This window comes from Podarcis liolepis, assembly GCF_965112155.1.
Source record: "Podarcis liolepis genome assembly, chromosome: 14".
NCBI lineage: Eukaryota > Metazoa > Chordata > Lepidosauria > Squamata > Lacertidae > Podarcis > Podarcis liolepis.
In genome coordinates, this window is record NC_139569.1 from 21,039,871 (window position 1) to 21,060,336 (window position 20,466).

A 20,466-nucleotide genomic window follows, 5' to 3' on the forward strand; every position below is an offset into this window, starting at 1 on the left:
CTGTTTACATTCCCACCGGAACAGTACCTATTTATCTACTTGCATTTTGACATGCTTTCAAACTGCTAGGTTGGCAGGAGCTGGGACCGAGCAACGGGAGCTCACCCCGTTGCGGGGATTCAAACCGCCAACCTTCTGATCAGCAAGCCCTAGGCTCTGTGGTTTAGACCACAGTGCCACCCACATCCCAACTTATAAAAAATACATAACTTCAAACATAACAAAAGTGGTCATAAACAATAAAGAAAACATCAAAAAGTACAGAACCAAATTGAACAATTTCCATTTAAATCATCAGATCCAAAATAAAGATATTTTAAAAAATCAACATTAACAACACCAACCACCACCCCTCAACAATACTCCAACCAAAACTTCTGTTCAGCAGCCTCGGTGTTTGCAGAAGAAGTCAGTCGGGGCCTCAGCCTCCCAGGCATGTGGGGAAAGGCCTGCAAGGCAGGGAGCAGGTCTACCAGGGCTCACAGCCCAGATGGTCTTGGCTTTATTGGTTGAAACTAGCACCTTGGGCCTGGAAGCTAATTGGCAGCCAGTGCAGTTGGGCCAGGACTGGCGTTATGTGTTATATCTTGCACTGGTGAGCAACCTGGCTGCTGAATTCTGCACCAGCTGAAGTTTCTCAAACTGTTTGCCGAGGCAGCCCCACATATAACATGTTGCAGTAATCTAAGCTAGAAGTCACCAGAACATAAACAAAAGTTACCCAGTAATAAGCAGCCTTAAACCAGGCTTAATTTTTGTGGGGTTTTTAGTCCATAGCAACCGATTTGCCAAAAACAATGATGGGAGGGAGGGGAAGAGTGAACAAATAAGAGAGCACTTTTTTCTTTACTTGTGTGCCTTTTGCAAGGTTTCAGAGGGTTTTCTTGAGATTTTCCTGGGGGTTGAAATTCCATGTTTGGGAATGCATTATAAATTTTCCGATAGGAATCAATGGAAATTGTTGACTCGTTATGCAAATGCTTGTCTAACAAACAATTTCCTGAGAAAACATTGTGTTCGGATAGCGACATGTATTTGCTAGGATGACTAGAATTTTGCACTTATGGGTTATTTTGCAAGGTTTGTGGACAAGGCCAGATTAGAGGAAATGATCTATAGTGTTCACCACATTGTGGTTTGCTTGTTAGCAGTCAGGGAGCATGATCCTAACCTGGTTTACTTGGAAACAAGTCACAATGAATTCCATTCTATTACCTTTTCCTTAGTAAATGCAAATAATAGCTTTAGAAGAGGATTAGACAAATTCCTGGAGGCTACTAGGCTTGATGGCTATGTTCTACCCCCATTGTTGGAGGTGTTATGCCTATGAATACCAGCTGCTGCAAATTACAAGTGGAAAGAGTGCTGTTGCACTCAAATCCTGCTTGAAGGCTTCCCATGGGCATATTGTTGGCCACTGTGAGAACAGGATGCCAGACTACTTTGGCATTTGATCTGATCCAGCAGGGCTTTTTATTCTATTATTAAGCGATTCATTATTGTTTAGGTCATCACAAGATTTCTGCCTGGCGCTGGATGATGGTTTTAGTCTAGAAACATTTGGAGGGCACCAGGTTAAAGAAAGCTGGGTTGAGGCACTATTCTCGGCAGCTACTGTTTTTCATCTGTAAAAAAACCCCTCAAGTTTTCTAGGCATTGTGCAGAAATGAAAAAAAGCAAGTTGGTCCCTGCCCGGAGGCTTACAACACAACTAAAAAAGAGGGGAGAGTGAAAGGAAAGGAAAGTCAGTAGATTCAGGTACTATAGCTTCTCTTTTTACTTACCAGGATTGCCGTGCACCATGGCTGCTCCACTAGAATTTATTCCTATGTAACCAAGTAATCATTTGCCACCTGTGATGCCTTGCCAGAGACCACAGTATTGTTCTGTAAGTGTGTTTGGACTGTAGACTAAACACAACCTCAAACATGAAAGTAGTCCTATTGATTGCAGTGGTTCTATTTGAGATTATATAATGCTTAAGGCCATCCAGATTTAAATTTCCTGGCAATGTTCTATTTTTAGAACTATATGGAGCACAAGATATCATGTTTATAAATAAACAGCTAAAAATATATTAATGGTTGAAAGGCAATAGGTATTTTTTCCTGGAGATTTATGAAGTGTTTTTAACACACACACACACACACACACACACAGAGAGAGAGAGAGAGAGAGAGAGAGAAAAAACAGTAACAACCCCCTGCCAAAAAAAACCCCGTTCATAATTCACCAGCAGCTCCCACAAATACACTTCACTTGTTTTTAAGGTTGTACATTTCATTACAAGTAGTTCAATATGCTCTCTAGCACATTTGCACTGAACTGCCTTGTTGGGTAAATGCATTTACATTGGCTTTGGAGAAGTCTGCAAATTTGATAACTATATATAGGGAGAAAAAGAAAAAAATGTTCTCCTTCTCTCATAGCATTAGGTTGAGGGGAGGGCCACCTAAAAAAAGAAAATTGTTTATCAGTAGGTCTGAGAACATAATCCAGGTACAGGTCCAAACCGTATTTACTGTGTCCCCTCCATAACCAGTATTCAGGGTTGTGGTCAACTAGGTACTGCTCAGAGTAGATCCACTGAAATTAATAAGCCCAAGTTAGCAATGTCAGACTGAGACAGGGTAGCATTGAATACCACCTTTAAGCAGTTAACTCAAATGTCAGAGGAGATTCAAATGCTTATGTCCTCACTGCCATCTTTTTCTTTCCCTGGCCATTGTTCTTCCCCTTCCTCCCAAGGCAGGCATCCCCAGCCTGCGGCCCTCCAGATGTTTTGACCTACAACTCCCATGATCCCTAGCTAACAGGACCAGTGGTCAGGGATGATGAGAACTGTAGTTCAAAACATCTGGAGGGCCGAAGGTTGGGGATGCCTGTCCCAAGAAGAAGGCTAGTGACAGAGCAGGCTTGTCCAGCCTTGGTTACCCTGTTGTTATTAGGTTACAGCTCTCATCACCTTTGACCATTGTTCCCCCCACCAGTTAATAATGATGAAAACAGGTGTACCTCGTGATGGAGGGCATTCTGTTTCTGCAGGGAACCACTGCTGAAAAGACCCTGTCAAAAGTCAGAACCAAGTGGAGAGCCCCTGCTTTAAATATAATGCTTTTTTATGCACAGACCTTTAGACTGAATTATTTCCTTTGTAATTCATGATTCCTCCCTCCCTGTGACACACACACACACACACACACACACAGGGCAAAATATCACTGATGTAACGGATATGTTTGGTGTCGGGATTAGTGACTAGTGTTTTTGTTTTAGCTTTCTATGGATGCATTGTGCTTCATCTACTATCAACGGACTGCCATTGTCTAGTGGCTAAGGGGGCAAATTTATAGGATTACCTAAGAATAACATGACTTAAAGGTAAAGGTAAAGGGACCCCTGACCATTAGGTCCAGTCATGGCTGACTCTGGGGTTGCGGCGCTCATCTCGCTTTATTGGCCGAGGGAGCCGGCGTACAGCTTCCAGGTCATGTGGCCAGCATGACTAAGCCACTTCTGGCGAACCAGAGCAGCGCACAGAAACACCGTTTACCTTCCTGCAGGGAGCCCTACCTATTTATCTACTTGCACTTTGACGTGCTTTCGAACTGCTAGGTTGGCAGGAGAAAAACATGACTTACTCCTCGGTAAACATGCATTGGCTCAGGCTGTAATGACATAGCAAGCATTAACTTGAAGCAAGGATTATCTGAGCAGCTAATTCCATTCCGTTTGAGTCTTGCTGGCATCAACCATCAACCCATTCCATCACACTGCATCCCATTCTGACCCATTTTGTGCATCCTGTGTACATAGAATACACACTTTTTAATGCTCTTCCATGTATATGCCTGTAAAATGAACATTTTGTACTTTCTGCATCTCTTCCCACATTTCTGATGTAATTTTAGGCATGCTTTTTGCACTCATACCACAAACGCATTGCAAGGTCTGGAGAAGTGAGCATTTTAACTGGGAGTTGTGTTCTGATCCATGAGCAAGTTCAGAAGCATCGGATCGGTCCATTGTGAAAAACGTGTCAAACAAATTCTTCCCCCAGCCCTATCATGGAGCCAGCACTGTCAAAGAATGTGAGCTGTGGGCCAATAAGCCTCCTAGACAAATCTAACAATGTAACACCCTGCTGGACCAGGGCAATGGCCCATCTAGTCCAGCAACCTGTTCTCACAATGACCAACCAGACGTTTGCAGGAAAGTAGGGCCTGAGCACAAGTAAGACCTGAGCACAAGAGTATTCAAAAGCATTACTGTCATATGTTTGGTACATAGCCATTGTACCTAGTAGCCACTGATAGTGTTATCCTCCATGAGTTTGTCCAATCCTCTTTAAAAATCATCCACATTGGTGGCCATCACTACCCCCTGTGGGAGCGAGTTTCATAGTTAACTGTGCACTGCGTGAAGAATGATTTCTTTTTATCTGTCTTGAATTATCCACTCTTCAGCTTCACTGGATGTCCATGAGATTTAGTATTATGAAAGAGGCAGGAAAAACTTTTCTCTATCCACTTCCCCCACGCCAAACATAATTTTATACACCTTTATCATGTCACCTCTTACTCACCTTTCTCTAAACTAAAAAGCCCCAAATGCTGCCATCATTTCTCATAGGAGAGTCACTCCCAACCCACTTGATCGTTTGGCTGTCCTTTTCTAAACCTTTTCCAACTCTACAGTATCCCTAGCAAACTGAAGAGTCTGGTGAAGCAAGTTCCTTTTCCAGAAATAACAAGCAGCCCTGTGTTCTTATAATGGGGCCACCAGATAATTCTGTAACAATGCTTCATCTTGCATATTAACTTGTTTACCTGTTTTCCTTGTGCTGGAAAGATGTCTGTTAATGGCTTTTAAAGGCTTCAATCTAGCACTTGTAACTCTCCCAGCAATTACTAGCACATTTCCTGGTGAGAATAAGGTTTTTCTTAATCAGCAACTGTGAGTGGCGCACCATGAACCCTTCTGCATTCTCATATAATCTTTAATTAACTGTTTTGATGTCTAAATGAGAAGATCAAACCCTTTTTGCTTCATGCCCCCGAGTGTGGATTATACTGTGTAACATTAGATCTGCAGAGATAAGGTTTTCTTTCCCCTATTGGGGACAAGCTAGCAAAGGGATTATGAAGAGCTTGTGTCCTGGCCCTCACTGCCAGCTGAAGAACTCGAACTCTCAGCTCAATTTCTGCTAAAGCGTTTAATGCTCCAATCAGATTGCTACATAAGGCAAAGTACAGATTACCCAACGTTCAGCAGGCACACAAGAGGCTAAAATACATTGCTATCTATCCTACTGTACTGTTAGCATTATTACTGGGTAATAGTATTATGACTGGGTAAAGGTAAAAGACTCCTGAATGGTTAAGTCCAGTCAAAAGACTGCGGCACTCACCTTGCTTTTCAGGCCGAGGGAGCCGGCATTTGTCTGCAGACAGCTTTCTGAGTCATATGGCTAGCATGACTAAACTACTGGCACACAGAGGACCAGAGCACATGGAAACACCATTTACCTTCCCGCTGCAGTGATACCTATCTATCTATTTGCATTGTTTTGCTTTTGAACTGCTGGGTTGGCAGAAGTTGGGACAGAGCAATGGGAGCTCACCCCATTGTGTGGATTTGAACCACCAACCTTCCGATCAGCAACTGAAGAGGTTCAGTGGTTTGAACCACAGAACCACCTGTATCCATATTGGATAGTAGGGGTGTGCACAGGCTGCAAGATTCACCCTGTATGTGTGACTAATCATTTTGTAATCTGCTTCTTAATCGCTTTTTGCTCTTTCCACTTCAGTCTGTGTTTTGAGGTCTGAGCTCCTCCTGCATAAAGGAAATAATGTGTTTCCCCATTCACTATAATGGAGAATCTTACAATTGATTTTTCCCTTTTTGGCCAAAGTGGATGACATTTATAGGCACAAGAGACCTCCAGAATGCCAAATTGCAGACAGACAGGTCTAGCAGCTGTTTGTGGGAAAAGCGTTTCACATTCCTGAATACTCCTTTGGGGTGGGGATGAAGGTTTTTATTTCTTTCTTATTGTAAAATAATTAAGAGGTGACCAAGTATTTGTTTTTTTTGCTTGTACAATTTTTAAAAACTTTGCAGCTTCATACCAGCTGTCCTTTGTGATTGTCTCCTCTTGATAGACTTTACAGGACCCCAATAGCTCAGGATTGCATAAAGGGTTTAATTTTCTCAGCATCCCTGCAGAGTAGCTTAGACTGATAGTGACTGGCTTAAGGTTGTCCAGTGAGCGCTCGTTGCTGAGTGTGGATTTGAGCTCATGTCTGCTTTTGCAACCCTAGGCCTGTATCCAGTGTTAGTCAAACTCAGAGTAGGAAATTAATGAACCTAAGTTAGCCATTTATATTAACTTCAATGGGTCTACTCTGAGTAGGGCTAGCACTGAATACCACCCCTAGTTTGGTTCTCTAACCATTACATTATACAACATTTAATTAGTTTACTGGTCAAGTATTAATGAGTATTTGAAACCTTACTGGTAAGTGCTACCTTATTTCCTCATTCAGCTCACCTCTCTTCCTCTCTCCATACATTTCATAGACTCTAAAAGGAACACAAGTCTTTAGCAGCTCAGGAGTGCTGAATTCTAAAACTTGTATGTTGTTTTCAATGTTTTAAGTGACAGATAAACAAAGCTGTGTGTCTGCTGAGATGCTAATGTTGCAGCCCTTGTGTACTCAACTCTGTGTGATGCATTTGTGACTTAAGTTAGTTAATGTACAGCATAATAATTTAGGGCCCACGCTCTTTCTTTTATGTGGTACACCATTAACATCATGGGTGTTATGCTTCTGAATTAAGAGGATAATAGACCCCTTATTTTCTAAGCCACTAGCTTCCTGGTGGTGTTTATTATTTAGAAACATGCCTTTCACACATCCCTAGGAGACTTTTCAGACCTGGCTATGCCTTAATGCTGAGCAAATCACTTGGCCACCCTCTGCAAGTCTTCCCATCTAGAAGCTGCAGAAAGAGCAGCAACTTTTAAAAATGCAAAATATTTAGGAGATAAAAAGAATGGTAAAGTGTGAGAACTCCCATGTCGGATAATGGTTGGTTGCAGAACAAATTTTATGGAATCACTTGGAGTGGGGAAAGTAGAACCCTGTTAAATGGTCACAGGCAGGTATGCACTATGCACACTCTATAGAGTGAAAGACTTCTCACAGAGAGCACAAGGAATATGCAATCTTTTGCACACTTACTGATGGAAAGTTCAGCTGAATTCAATATGACTTGCTTGCAGACATGTGCATAGAATTGGTCTGTACACTGGCTGTGCAGGCTAAGTGAGAGGTGGAAAACCAGATGCTGTTCAACTTCAGCTCCCTGCAAACCAAGCCCACATAACCAATAGTTAGGAATGATGGGAGCTGTCCAGCAGCACCTAGACAGCCCCTTGCTCTCAATCCCTGCTTGAAATAAAAGTTGCTGGGTTTGTGCATCTTGTATGAGGGAGCTGTCCAATTGCTGAATTCCTCTGTCTCAAGAGACAATGGAGTTCATCTCCGAGGTGGAGTCAAACCACACCAAAGGGATGTGAGCCTTGGCCATTTGGCACCTGCTTGGCTAAAGGAATTGCCAGAAGGGGGTGTAAAAGGTGCCATTAAATTGTCCTGGGAACTCCACTTCAGATTTCTGTAGGGTTTACTCCTCAACCTTTTCTTCTCCTGCAGATATCCCACAAGGCAGGAGAGGTGTAGGATCAGTTTTCCTTCTCCTAGATGGGCTCCCTTCCCAGGTTAGGGTGATGAGCCCCACCTGCCCCTCACATCCCTCTGCAGCATGTACAGAAACCACCTTCTTGACTGCTGGACCCACTATTGGTCTCGTCTGCTCAATCCACCAGAGCCTGTATTCACATGCAAGAGAATTTCCTAACTCACCAGTGATTTGAGACCCATCAGCTACAATCACCTGGTTTAGCTGGCCATTCGGAGCTGTTTCCCTGGGTGTGGCCACTGTCACATGCTGATAGCTTCTAGGAGCCACAGGTGAGAGCTGAGTGCAGGGTGGGGACAAAAGGTAGTTGAAATATAAAGATTTAATTCCTGTGAAGCTACTCAAAGCCAAGAAGATTTTTTTTTTTGGTAAAAAATAAATAAATGAAAGAGAATTGTTAGCTGTCCAGTACAACCAATGCAAAGATGTGGCAGAATTATGTGCCTCTGACTGGAGGCTAATTGGGAAGCAGCAATGTCAGAACAGTGAATCACATGGAGATCCAACAGGCAACCTCCTCCACAAGGGATATTTTATTGCTTGCATAATCTTTCAATTTATTCATTTCTCAAGGCACCTACACTGGTGTTACTGAAGTAGGGGATTGCCTTTACCCAAGAGACTAGTTCCATTTAATTCCCTTGTGATTATTCATGACTAGTAACTACTCTCACACCTGAATATTTACAGAACTAGGAATTAAGTATAATTTTCTAGGTTTATAATTAAACAACGGAGGGGAAAATCACTGAAAATTGTATGCATTTACAGTCCTGTTAATTGATGGTGGTGGGAGGTTTGATTTTATGCTTTTGTACAGATGAAAGAAAATAAAGGAAGATTATTCATTAGTTTGTATTTACCTTTCATAATTTCCTAAAGTTTCTTTTAAGTGACTTTATATTTCACTAACTCTGACCCAACAAAAGTCCAGATTCTGGCAGTGTATAGAAATAGCTTTCTCTCCTCCCCTCTTCAGAGCCAAGTTGGAAGTGTCTTCACTCCTACTTTCAAACCATGTAATTGGGTGGCTTCCTCAAAATCCCTGCTCCAAAAGAGGATTGCCACTACCTGCTCCCAGACTGCTCCTGTGCCACACAACAGAAATTAAGCAGGTGCAGGGTATTTCCAACACTTTAATCTCCATGCCTGCAAAAACGCAACTGTGTGCCAGGCTACTGTTAGCAATGAGCTACTAAAACAGCTGCTGCCAAACCTCCAGAGGTTTTGGACTAAAGCTCCCATCAACCCCAGGTCTGGGGCTGATGGGAGTTGTAGTCCTAAGCATCTGGAAGGTACTAGGTTGGCAAAAGGGTGTTCTAAAAAGGAGGCACCTTTACATCAAAGGTGCTCTTAGTTGACACATGCACACAACCCCTGCCCACCCGCATGAAACCAAAAGTGCCTTTCAGCCTCTGCGCAGCTACTATTGTCAACTTGTGAATGTTGTTAGGTAAGGGCAGATAAACAGATAAAATGTAATAGATCAACAACAGTGCAGACTTATGACATCCCTCTTCCTCCAATAAATGTTGGGAGATTCACCGCTCTCCTCTCATATGTTGGAGGGGGGGCGGGGGCGGCAATGAACTCCAGAAGAGTTGAACCAGGATGATTTGATGCCCATCTCCCGGACCGTTATAGGCTTTTCTCGAATCTAAGTGTCCTGTGAACACGCTAAGTATCGGGACGTTTGTGTCTCGGTAGAAAATGCCCACAGATCGCATAAAGGTCGGTTGAGGGGAAAGGGGTTATCCTCTAACCCCCCCCCCAACAAATCCACCCTCCACGCTGTAGTGTTGTTGTTGTTGATGATGATGATGATGATAATCGTGGGTTCTCCCTCCCAACTCCCCTGCCAATACAACCTCGCTTCCCCCCAAATCCATCAACCCACACTTGTAGTTGTAAGACGCAGATGCCGGGATCTTAACTCCCGACCGGAGAGAATCGGCTACACGCTTCCTCGGGAGTAAAACCCATTGATCGAAAGGGGGGGGGAGGATTTACATCCGAGTAAACATGCGCACAGCCGATCCGGAGGCAGGCAGGCAGCAGAAGCGGTGGCGGGAGGAAGAGAAGAGGCAGGCGAGACTTACGCCACCCTCCCCGAGCGCGGAAGGTGCTGCGATCCGCGCCGCTCCTTCAGCTGGGCAGGTTCTCCACCCCGCTGGCCGTTTCGCTTTGCGATTTCTCCCCACCCCCCACCCCCGCGCGTGGGCTGTGCTAAAAGCCGCGCAGATCTCGCAGCAGCCGCCTCCGCCTTCACACACACTTCATCATCTATCTCCCCAGCCCCCACCCCTTTGAAGGTCACCTCCCTCTCCGAGCCACTTCGCAGCGCCGGCTTGAGGGGGATGGGGAGAGAGAGAGAGAGAAAAGAGCCGCCACAACAGCAGCGCCTCCCTTCTTCTCCCTATTTCGCCGGGCCAAAGTCAGCTCTTCCCTCAGCTGGGAATCCCACCCCCCTCCCCTCAGTCAATCTAACACACACACACACACACACACACACCCTCCAGCCTCGGAGGAGCCACGCGCGGACGCCGACTCGGCACGCGCCGCCCTCGGCTCCAAAAGGCGCGCGCGCTCTCTATCTCCCTGTCTCCCCGCAGCTTCGCCAGCTGCTTTCGTGACGGGGGTGGGTTTTTTTAAAAAAAAATGGAGAGAGAGGAGTGCTAGTTACGACTTCCTAAGGAAGGGAATTGCCTGAACAACCAGGAAGGAGGTGGGGGGGGATGCATGCTGTTTAAATAATTCTCCAGTCCAGCCAGGTGTTTCTCGACGGCTCCTCAGTAGCTTCTTCAGGTGCCGACCGCACACACACGCGCACGCGCGCACCCGCGCGCCACCGTCCCAAGCTCCGCAGTCCTCTCGGCTATCCTCTCTCGCCTCAGAAAAAGAGTACTGTGTTTTCTTTTTTTTTGCGAGGGGGGGGAAGGGGACAACCGCGCGTGCGCGCAGACTAGGCGGCAGCTTGGCGGCTCCTGCGCCTCAGAGTGCGTTGCTCTTTCGTATTTCATTATTATTGTTACTGTTGTTATTATTACTAACGGGCTTTTTATTTGGCGCCCAGTCTCGCGCACCCAAGCGCAGCTCTCTTTCTCCTCCTCTCCCTCGTTCCACTTCGCGAGCGGCCGAACAGAGCGAGGCGAGCGAGCGAGCGAAGTTTTCGCCTTCCCCTCAAAGAACGCGGGAAAAAGCTCGCGCGCGCCGTCGAGGAGGGAGAGAAGCTGCTGAGGGGAAACACCTGAGAAGTCGGCGCTTCTCCTTCCTGAGGGAGGAGGGGAAAGGCGAGAAGCGCTGCCCTGCGCCCCCTCAGGCCCTCCCCCGCCTCGCCTGAGTTGGACTCTCTGCCCGGCAAGCGAAGGGCGCCAACTTTCTTCTCGCCCATCTTCAACTCTACTCAGCCAACGAATCTGGACGCGACGGGAGGCCAGAGAGCGGGAGAGAAGATCCCGGAGAACTTATTGGGGGCCCCGCGCTTCTCTGTATGGTAGGTGGAAATGGGCCCCTGGCTGGCGAGGGCTTGGGGAGAGGCAGACTTGGCCTCAATTTCACTTTAAGGGAGGGCGGGGCAGGGGGCGGGGCAAGGGCTGGTTGACCAATGGCGAGCCAGGTGTTGCGCTTTCTCTTCCTCCCCGCCCACTTAGCCCATCGCAGGTGTGCTGGGGCAGCTTGTGGTTAAATGAGATTGTAGTAAGGAACTTCTTCCAGAGGTTTCTATCTGTTGCCAGTATTCTTTCCAAGGAGGTGTCTGGGAGTGGGGCTGGGCCACCCTTCCCATCTCCCATCCTCATCAGTGATTTTAGGCCAGATGTGATTCTTCCCCCCCCCCGATAGCCACTATGTATACATAATAACCAGATGTTCTGATGCATTAGCATCAGCACTCTCTTTTTAAACCTTTATATATATAGAAAATACCTTTGAACCTTACGGTGACTTTGTGCTGCTTCCGAGTACTTTGCTCCAAGGTATATTTAGCCTTGCTTTACATTTCCCACCTCATCCCTTCCATTATCTGTGGTAGAATTATACTGGTTCCCCCTGCCCCCAAAGTAAGACCCTATGCTTTTGTGTGGAAGTTCTGGTTGGTAGTTAACATAGACGCTGAAAGGACAGGGCACAGTCCAGGCACAGCTGAGAACTCTTCAGTCCTGTTGATATTCGTGGGAGCTTTTATAAGCACATGCTTTATTCTTTCATGGCAATATCACTGAGATTTTAAAGAGCTGCTTACCTTTGGTTGGTTGAGTACATCGTTAATTTTTTGAAACAGAAGACATGGGCAAAGGAAGGAGCAGCGATTGGCATGGTGTCCCTGAAGAAAATGGCTTTTAAATTCGGGAGGGAGGTTCTATTTACATACTGTCTTGGTAATAAATCAGCATTTATTTATTTATTTTGCCTGCCTCGATTAGGAGTTTGGGAGAGCTGTTTATGCTATTTATGCTGGGGGCATGTAGAGATAAATGTGTGTGGGAAGATATGATAATGAGGGTGAGCAGTTGCACACTTGGGTGCAGGACCACAAACAGGAAATAAAAATGTATGAAAATGCAGTAATGCATCAATTATTGTAAAGTCCTGTGCATTCAATTACATGCATGGCATATTCCTTATAAGCATGTACCAAGGGATGCATACCTAGTTTCCAACTGCACATATGCTGAGCTCTGAAAGGGAAGATGTAGTAAAAATATATGTTCCCAAAATCGTTCCAATGTGGTGTGTGTGAGAAACAGTTCATATTTCTTAAAATAAAACTAGACCATTTTTTGAAAGAAAGAAAAAATCAGAAGCGATTTTAGCAGCTGCATGGAACTGCTGCTCTCTAGCTTCCCCCTAGAAATTGTATCTAAGTATAAAAGCTTTCAATAAATACTGTTGTAGCAGACCTTTTTTCATCTTGTTCCTGCTTCCTAGCCATTTTTCTTTATATGTTCACATTACAACTTGAAATGATACTATATAAGCTACAGATTACAATTCATCCCAGGTTTACTTCTTTGGCAGAGAGGCATGAGTTTTGTGGTGTGACAAATGAAACCTTTGTAGAAGCAAGCACTACAGAGAATGTTTGTTTCCATGGCAGGCTGTTATTCAGACAACTGCTGAAACATGTTTGACATAAATATTGACCTTTAAAAAAACATACTCAAACATGTAGAGCATGTGGCTTGGCTCAAATTAAATGTTGATCATTACATTTACAGTTCAGGATAACCAAAATTCCCCACATTTACTAAGAGCATGATCCAGTCAAAGCTAAACTCTGACAAGTTCCACTGAGTTCAGTGGGAGAGGCCAGCAAAATTTAAACCTCTCACACAAGAGACACATGGAACTTGTTCAAATGCGGCTGGATCATGCCCAAAGTTTTATGTTCATAGATATAGAAAGATCACTAAATGTTTTGTCATGTAATGGAGAATTCTGAACACACTGTGTGTGTGTTTACATACACACATTTTTTTGTTTAGTTTTTAGTGTTGCTAGTTTGACAATAAAAATATATACGCAGGACAGAAACTGAATGAAGAAACATTTCAAAACCCTGAACAAATTCATGATTGACTATGGAGTGATTTCTATGCTTGTTTGCTTTGACACACCCATTGAACATATTTTTTGTCTAGAACTCTGTTACCCCAGCCATACAGTGTGAGCTCTAAGTCCTCTGCTCCAAGTCAGCCTTCTTAGGTGAACCAACTTTCTTTCAGCATTAGCCTTTCCATCTGCAATAAGGAGATAATAATAATAGCAGTCATTTCTACCAGGCTGTTGTAAGCACTCTTATTAAATTAAGGTTAGGGAAATCCTAACCCCACTTACCTGGGAGGAAGTCCTGTTGAATCCAGTAGGACTTACTTTGAAATGTAATGGGTTAGGTTTGCAGCCTCAGTGTTCTAAATACTTGAAATAGTCCATGTAGATGCTAAAATGTCATTACTTGGATGTTTAAAAGACCAAAGACCATCTAGTACATATTATGGGCATCTAATTTTGGAAACTGTTATACCACAGAATGGAACACTGTACAGAGATATGTCAAAGAAATATGTGGAACTGAATTTTTATTTATTAAGAATGCTACTTGCCTCTTGGTTGACAAAACTACCTCCCCTCCCAATAAGTTGCTGCATATTTATTGTTGCTCAGTTTTTCTGATTATTTTAATTTGAATTGCTGATAGTTTTTTGGAAGCTTCTGGGACAAGGTTAGCTGTACCTAAGGGTCTTTTGGGGGTGCGGGGTGGGGAGCATTTTATTTTAGAAGCCTGATGGTAAAGTCCTGTGCATGTCTCCTCAAGTAAGAACCATTGAGTTAAATGTGACTTTCTCCCAGGAAACTGTGCATAGGACTGAAATCTTAAGTCTGCATAGGATAGAACGGTAAATGTTTCAAGAAATCACTTAACAGTTCAGTAGGGACATGAGAACATGCTCTCTTGAAGTATTTACAGGCAAGACTTCTGCTGCAAACAATTGCTTCTGCTAAACTGAACACATATGAATAATTTTGCAATTTTCAGGAATAAAGGCAAATACGCAGTGCTGTATAAGAGCACCATTTCTACTAGGTACGCAGTTGATAGAGTTAAGATCTAGAATAACTTAAATGAGCAACATTTCATTGCCAGTTTTTGCTTCACTACAATGGAAGTTGTTATTGTGCATTGCAATACTGCAAATAAAATAAACTGGATTGGGTAACACATGATGTTACAAAATAACACAACTAATTCATACTTAGTTACAAATGGAAATAAAGTAGTGACATACAATTTAATCTATGCATTCCATTAACAGTGCATTTGCAACTTCACATCACCAAACTCATTACATTTTCACCCCATCTTTCCTTGAAGCAGCTTGGGGGGCTTCCTTGCTGAGTGAGGGCTATCAGGCGCTTCTCGGAGGCTCAGTCCACCCAACTGGCTTTGCATTGGAACCTTAGGGGGAAAATGCTTTCTAAAGCAACCACTGGACAGTATTTATGAACCACAAAAGGCTTGAAGAGAGCATTCTTGGGGATGAGCCACTTTTAATAGCAAGCTTGAGTGGCCTGTGGTTTGCAATAATAGGCTGATAAAGTGTTCCTTTTGTAACATACTTGGCTCTAATGTTGCTAAGGCTGCATTCATATAAACAAACTGAGGGTAAATGCAACTGAACACAGTGAGACACACTTCATGCAAATGCAGCCTGGCGTGGAGCACCTCAAATTGTTTTTTTTTATAGTTTTATAGCTTATACCGTTGCTCCTCTGCCACAGCGAAACCTTACCATGATGTTCCTGGTCCGAACTACATCCACTTGCAAGTGAATGCAATATAAATAGTACATTTTCAGCAGTGGTGAAATAGACTGAATGCATCCAAACATGAAGAAGTGTGATAAGGTTTAGCTGTGGTAAGAGAATCCTACTGTAAACTGTAAGTTATAAAACTTTCAAAATCATATTTGAGAATCGAAAAGTTTTTTCCAAAAAGAAAACAGACTGACAACTGCCCTAAAACTAAAGCTCTGCTCTTTCTCTCCCATCTTCATGGGGGGAGATTGTAGATGCCCAGTGGGCACTCACGATTCAGAATTATTTCTCTTTATTATTTCCGGCTGCTTTAGAACAAGAGGCAGAAGCAATGCTAATTGGCTCTGTTTAAAAATGGGAAGTGTGTGCACAATAGGGATGCTTCTGTTTCGAGCTGTACACATCATAATCAGTGGTGCTTCCATTCTGCTTCAGTTTGATTTTTGCCAGATACTACGTTATTTGTCTTGCTGTCCACTATTTAATGTAACTTATGCAACTTGCTTTACTATTTACTTAGCTTATGCAAGTTACATTCATTCCAATGCAATCTTAAAACAATGTAGAAAAAGGTAATTGATTATGTATCATTTGCAAACTAAAAAAAGGTGAATTAATACCCATTGTATTTGCTTGACTGAGTTTCATTCCTGAGCACAGACAAACAGTTTCTACTTTCTTCTTTGTTTTTATCAGAATTTTCCTCTCTCTCTGTGTGTGTGTGTGTGTTTGTGGATATGGACACACACATATCACTCTTCTAAGAAGTTTGTATTGTATTTTTATAATATTGACATGTTTGCTGCTCTGGGCTTCTTTGGAGGAAGGGTGGGATACATATTTAATAAATAGTAACACACACACACACACACACACTGATACAATGTTTGTACAAGTGAAAAATAGAATATATTGATCTGCTGCAGTGATATAAAAATAAATATTCATGTTACAGACATTTATGGGCAAGTCAGTCCTTTTAAAGTACCAGTAGACCCAGAGCTGCAATTTAGAGATATAAACTGATGACAAGATAGCACATATACTTCAAAAGATGCTTTTTTGGAATTTTGTGGAAGTTCAGTACTTTGCAGATGAGCAAAATGTTTCATTGGTGCAATGACGCTCAAAGGGTACAAACCACCAGGGACATCTATGGTGCAAGTCCCTTGTGAAAGGAAGCTTCTGCAGAGATTCCTGGGGAAATCGCACTCTGCATTTCCAATAGGCAATATTCACATCAAACTACATCTCTGGAGGCAGTCTTGCTAATTACAACAATACCTACCAGAGAGTCCTCCTACTTTTTCTTCTACATCATAGGAGAGTAGTTGCATGTTGGATATAGTCTGAAGAACCAGAGAGAGAGAGAGAGAGAGAGAGAGAGAGAGAGAGAGAGAGAGAGAGAGCACAAACCAGAAAACTAGATTTTCTGTGCTTACAAAAGAAAGAAAAAAAGAAGAAAAACACATTTTTTGTTGTTAAAGGAAAAATAAGGAAAAGAAAAGCATCAAGACAACAATAATAAAAAAATGGCAAGTAAAAAATGGTTGCCTATATGTAAAGCATGTTAGGGAAAGCAAATGAGTAATATTTGAGAAAATGAGCTGAAATTTTAGGAATGTGAACATTGGTGGTTCTTGGAGATGGTTTTATAGAACTTTCACTACATATTAATAAAACTCATTACCAGTAGATTCAGCCTATGCTTTGCATGCAGAGGGCCCCACGTTTAACCTCCTGCATCTCCAGGCAGGGTTGGGAGGGGGCCCTGCCTAGAACTTTGGAGAGCAACTGCCAATCACTTTAAGCAACTCTGAGTCACATGGGCCAAAGGTCTGATTTGGTTTGAGAGTTTTCAAAGGGAGAGGCCCAGTTAACAGAAGATTGGAAGGAAACAGAGGAAGATCAGTATGAGGAAGTTTCCTGTGTCTCTTTGCTCAGGGGTAGGGCACATGCTTCCATGTGAAATAGTCCCAGGTTCAATCTCCAGATAGAGGTGGGAAAGAATCACACCTTGCCTCTTCCCTTTGGCGAGTGGGATGGGACATAAGCTTTAACATGGCAAATAGAAGGCATTCCTGCTCTGGGCAAGCAAACAGGTGCTTCTCGGAGTGGGCAAGCCTGTGAGGTGTGTACATGTGAGAGCTGGCATCTTGGCTTACTCTCAGATGCATCCCCCAGGAATGACCAGTGGTGATGGCCCTTTAGAAGGTGCATAGCTCTGTTGGTGGAGTATAAGATTCTTAATCTCAGAGTTGTGGGTTCAAGCCCCACACTGAGCATAATATTCCTGCATTACAAGGCATTGGACTAGGTAACCCTTGTGTTCCCTTCCAATTCTACAGTTCTTTTACTCTTTGAGGTGCCTGACTAGAAGCAGTTGATGTCACGGGGTGGAACACCTCCTGGACAACCCAATTAAGCCTCCTCTAGGATCCAGCCCCTGACCTACTTGATCACTTGCCCTGACAACTTTGACACTTATTCAGGCACAAATAGTACCTCTCCCAACTTGTTCAACCTGGATAATCTAGCACCAGCTCTCTGATATCTGCTGCCACCTATTTGGCATCCTCCTACCCCCATACAAGACAGCTCCATGGGACTCGTGACACTGTATTTGATTCATTTCCATGATGGCTGCATTTTTAAATTGTAATTTTGATTGGACTGTGGATGTTGATGCATTGAATAATAACTTTATTCTGCTAGGAAACTGGTTTTGACACAAGAAAATGCTTCTGGGATGCTGGGATTTCACAGTGATACAAAGCAGGATTGCTGAAGTGTATATGAATATTCCAAAGGCTACAAAATAGAAACAGTTGTCTTTGACACATGGTGTGGATTTAAGCTAAATGGACAGCATCCATTGCCAGCAGGTACAGCAAATGACTTCAAAATTGAAGTCAATAGAATATGATTTCGCTGCTTAGGGAGATCTTGTTTGAGCTGGCACAGCCAGTTTGAGTGGGGGCTACCCACTATGTGCTTCCCTTGGATTGCAAATGTAGAAGCAGGGAGCATTTCCAAGGGGGAACTGCAGAGCAAGAGGGAGGGGCATTTTCAAATGCATCATAAAACCATAAGTAAATCCAGGGGTTGCTTTGGTGAGGGGGCGGGTGTCATATGGTAGATTTTGTAGGGAATGGTTGTCAGGTAGAGAAGGGGCAGAAATTTGATTCATTTCACATTTAAAGATAAACTGATTAAATTTGTGCTTTCTGAAAAACATGTGAACTGAAAGAATCATCTTTTGAAATTCTCACTTTATATATTTTGCAATGAAGTTCTGCAGCCAAGCAGTGTGTGTGTGTGTGTGTGTGTGTGTGTGTGTGTGTAAAAAGGCATGTTTGGTAGGAAGAGGGCCTTCTCAGTGGCTGCTCCCATACTTTGGAACTCCCTTCTTAGAGAAGTTAAGACTGGCTTCCTCCTTCTTGTCCTTCCACCAGCATCTGAAGACTTTCTTATTTTAACAGGCTTTTGGGAACTGACTGTTTTTAAGGAAAGGGCTTGTGTTGTGATGTTCTTTATGTTTTAATAGATCATATTCTATTAATTTTTTTGATGATAGATTTTTGTATGTTTTTAGCTGTTTCTGTTTTATCTGTAAGCTGCCTTGAGTCCCCGTCAGACAAAAAAGCAGGATATAAACAAACAACAGACAAATAAACAAATGCATTATAATAAAGTATGCACATCCTGGTGAAAATAGCATACAAAAACATATTATATTACGGGAAATTCCTTTAAAATGTGTATATGTGTCAACACTGCGTGCAAAAATTAGTTTTAGAATAAATTCATGCTAAAATGCAAGTAAATTTTCAAAAGGATATTTTTCAAAATTAAAAAAAAAACACAAACTAAAATTAAGATTGGAAAAAAGAAAGAAAAGAAAAACAGAACAACTGAAAATTGACAGATTTGTCTATCCCTCTTGGCAGGAGGGAGTAAACACAGGATAACTTCTTGCAAATGCTGCTCTTACTTTTGTCACTGTATTATCTTGTCAAGTACAGGGTTGGGAGTGTAGAAACTTGTTTCTCTTCCCTCTCATTCAGGGCTGAATAACAGCACTTATTCATATATTGCAGCAACCTTGATGAAGTGAAGCAGGTTGAGGTCTGAATGGAAGGCTGATTTGGAACTTTAGTGTCTTGAGTTTCCTTGGCAGAAAGACAGGGTACAAATGTTGGAACATAAGAGCATCAAAAGCACTTTGGGAGGGGGGAGAATATTATTCATGGTTGCACTGGCATTGTATAAGAACCTCTTTCAGCTAGCTCCTATAAGCAAAACAAAAGAGTCTTAGCTCCATTGTAGAGCATCTGCTTTGCATGCAGAAGGTCGTGGCATCAATCCTCAGCATCTCTGGGTAGGATGGGGAGAAACTCCTTTCAGAAACCATGGCAAGTTGCTGTCGGTCTGTGCAGATGCTACTGAGTTAGAAAGACCAGTGTCTAACTTGGTCTAATGCAGCTTTGTATGTTCCTAAAAGGTTGGTAAATGTTTGGCCACAACGACCACCAGACCTTGTTGGCCTGCAACTGCCACCATCCCAGACCCATTCATTGTGTGTGCTGGAGCTGATGTGAGTTGTAGTTGAATAACTACATTGACCATGTCTCCAGTAGGGCACAGGAAGGCTTTGAACAAATTAAGAGAGCTCAGATACTTGGAAAGTCTGGGATAAACCTTGATATGGTATCTATCTTCTCCCTTTCTAAAATGCTGTGTGGCAGCTGGTTGACCAAATTGGGTCACGGAGCGCATGCTTACCAGAATGCCTTCTGTTGTCTGAGTGCCAAAGGCAGATAGGCAGTGTGGCATACCTGTGCATGACACATTTTAAATACTATGGTAGAGCCAAACAGAGAGAAGTTAAATTCGATGTGGCATTAACAACAGAAACCAAAAAGAACTCTGCAAATTTACCCAAGTGGTTTAAAGAACTTCTGTAAAGAATTGGGCTGGTATCCCAGCTCTAAAACTCCCTTTCTAACCAGAGTGATTTAAAATGCTTGTTATCTGGAAATCTTAAAACTAGCATGACTTATTAAATTCCAAGATGTCTGCAGAAGTTCATTAACAGTTAGAACATGACCCTCTTTTTAACCCAACAGGTGACTTTGCACAGTAGGTGGCTTTTAAGCATATGCATTTATTGCACAATGAAAGCTTGCTTTTAGGTAAGGGCGTAATGCCTCTCTGAAACAGAAATACAGTGCAACTTGTGATAACACATGTACTGCTAAAATAACTTATGAACCAGAAATTGAAAGGCTGTATTGTAAAGGTTATGCACAGGTGGCCAGAGCTGAAATTGTACAGTCAACCTTGAACTTCTCATTTACTGCTTTCTGTGGTCTACCAAATGTC

The 20,466-nt window shown here is 43.0% G+C and overlaps 1 protein-coding gene across 21 annotated transcripts in view; it reads left to right on the forward strand.

The window, feature by feature from the left end:
• Nucleotides 1–20,466, forward strand: part of RBFOX1 (RNA binding fox-1 homolog 1) — a 1,450,244-nt gene that overhangs the window by 452,995 nt on the left and 976,783 nt on the right. For 2 of the 21 annotated variants that reach the window (XM_083473697.1, XM_083473691.1), the window contains exon 1: nucleotides 10,727–11,260. The exons of 17 other annotated variants lie outside the window; for them this stretch is intronic. In XM_083473697.1, the coding sequence (XP_083329823.1) occupies nucleotides 11,258–11,260 (3 nt within the window). In that variant the 5' untranslated portion in view covers nucleotides 10,727–11,257. Of the gene's footprint in view, nucleotides 1–10,726; nucleotides 11,261–20,466 lie in introns of those variants that run through there. 2 more of the 21 variants (XM_083473701.1, XM_083473695.1) reach the window with 2 other exon arrangements.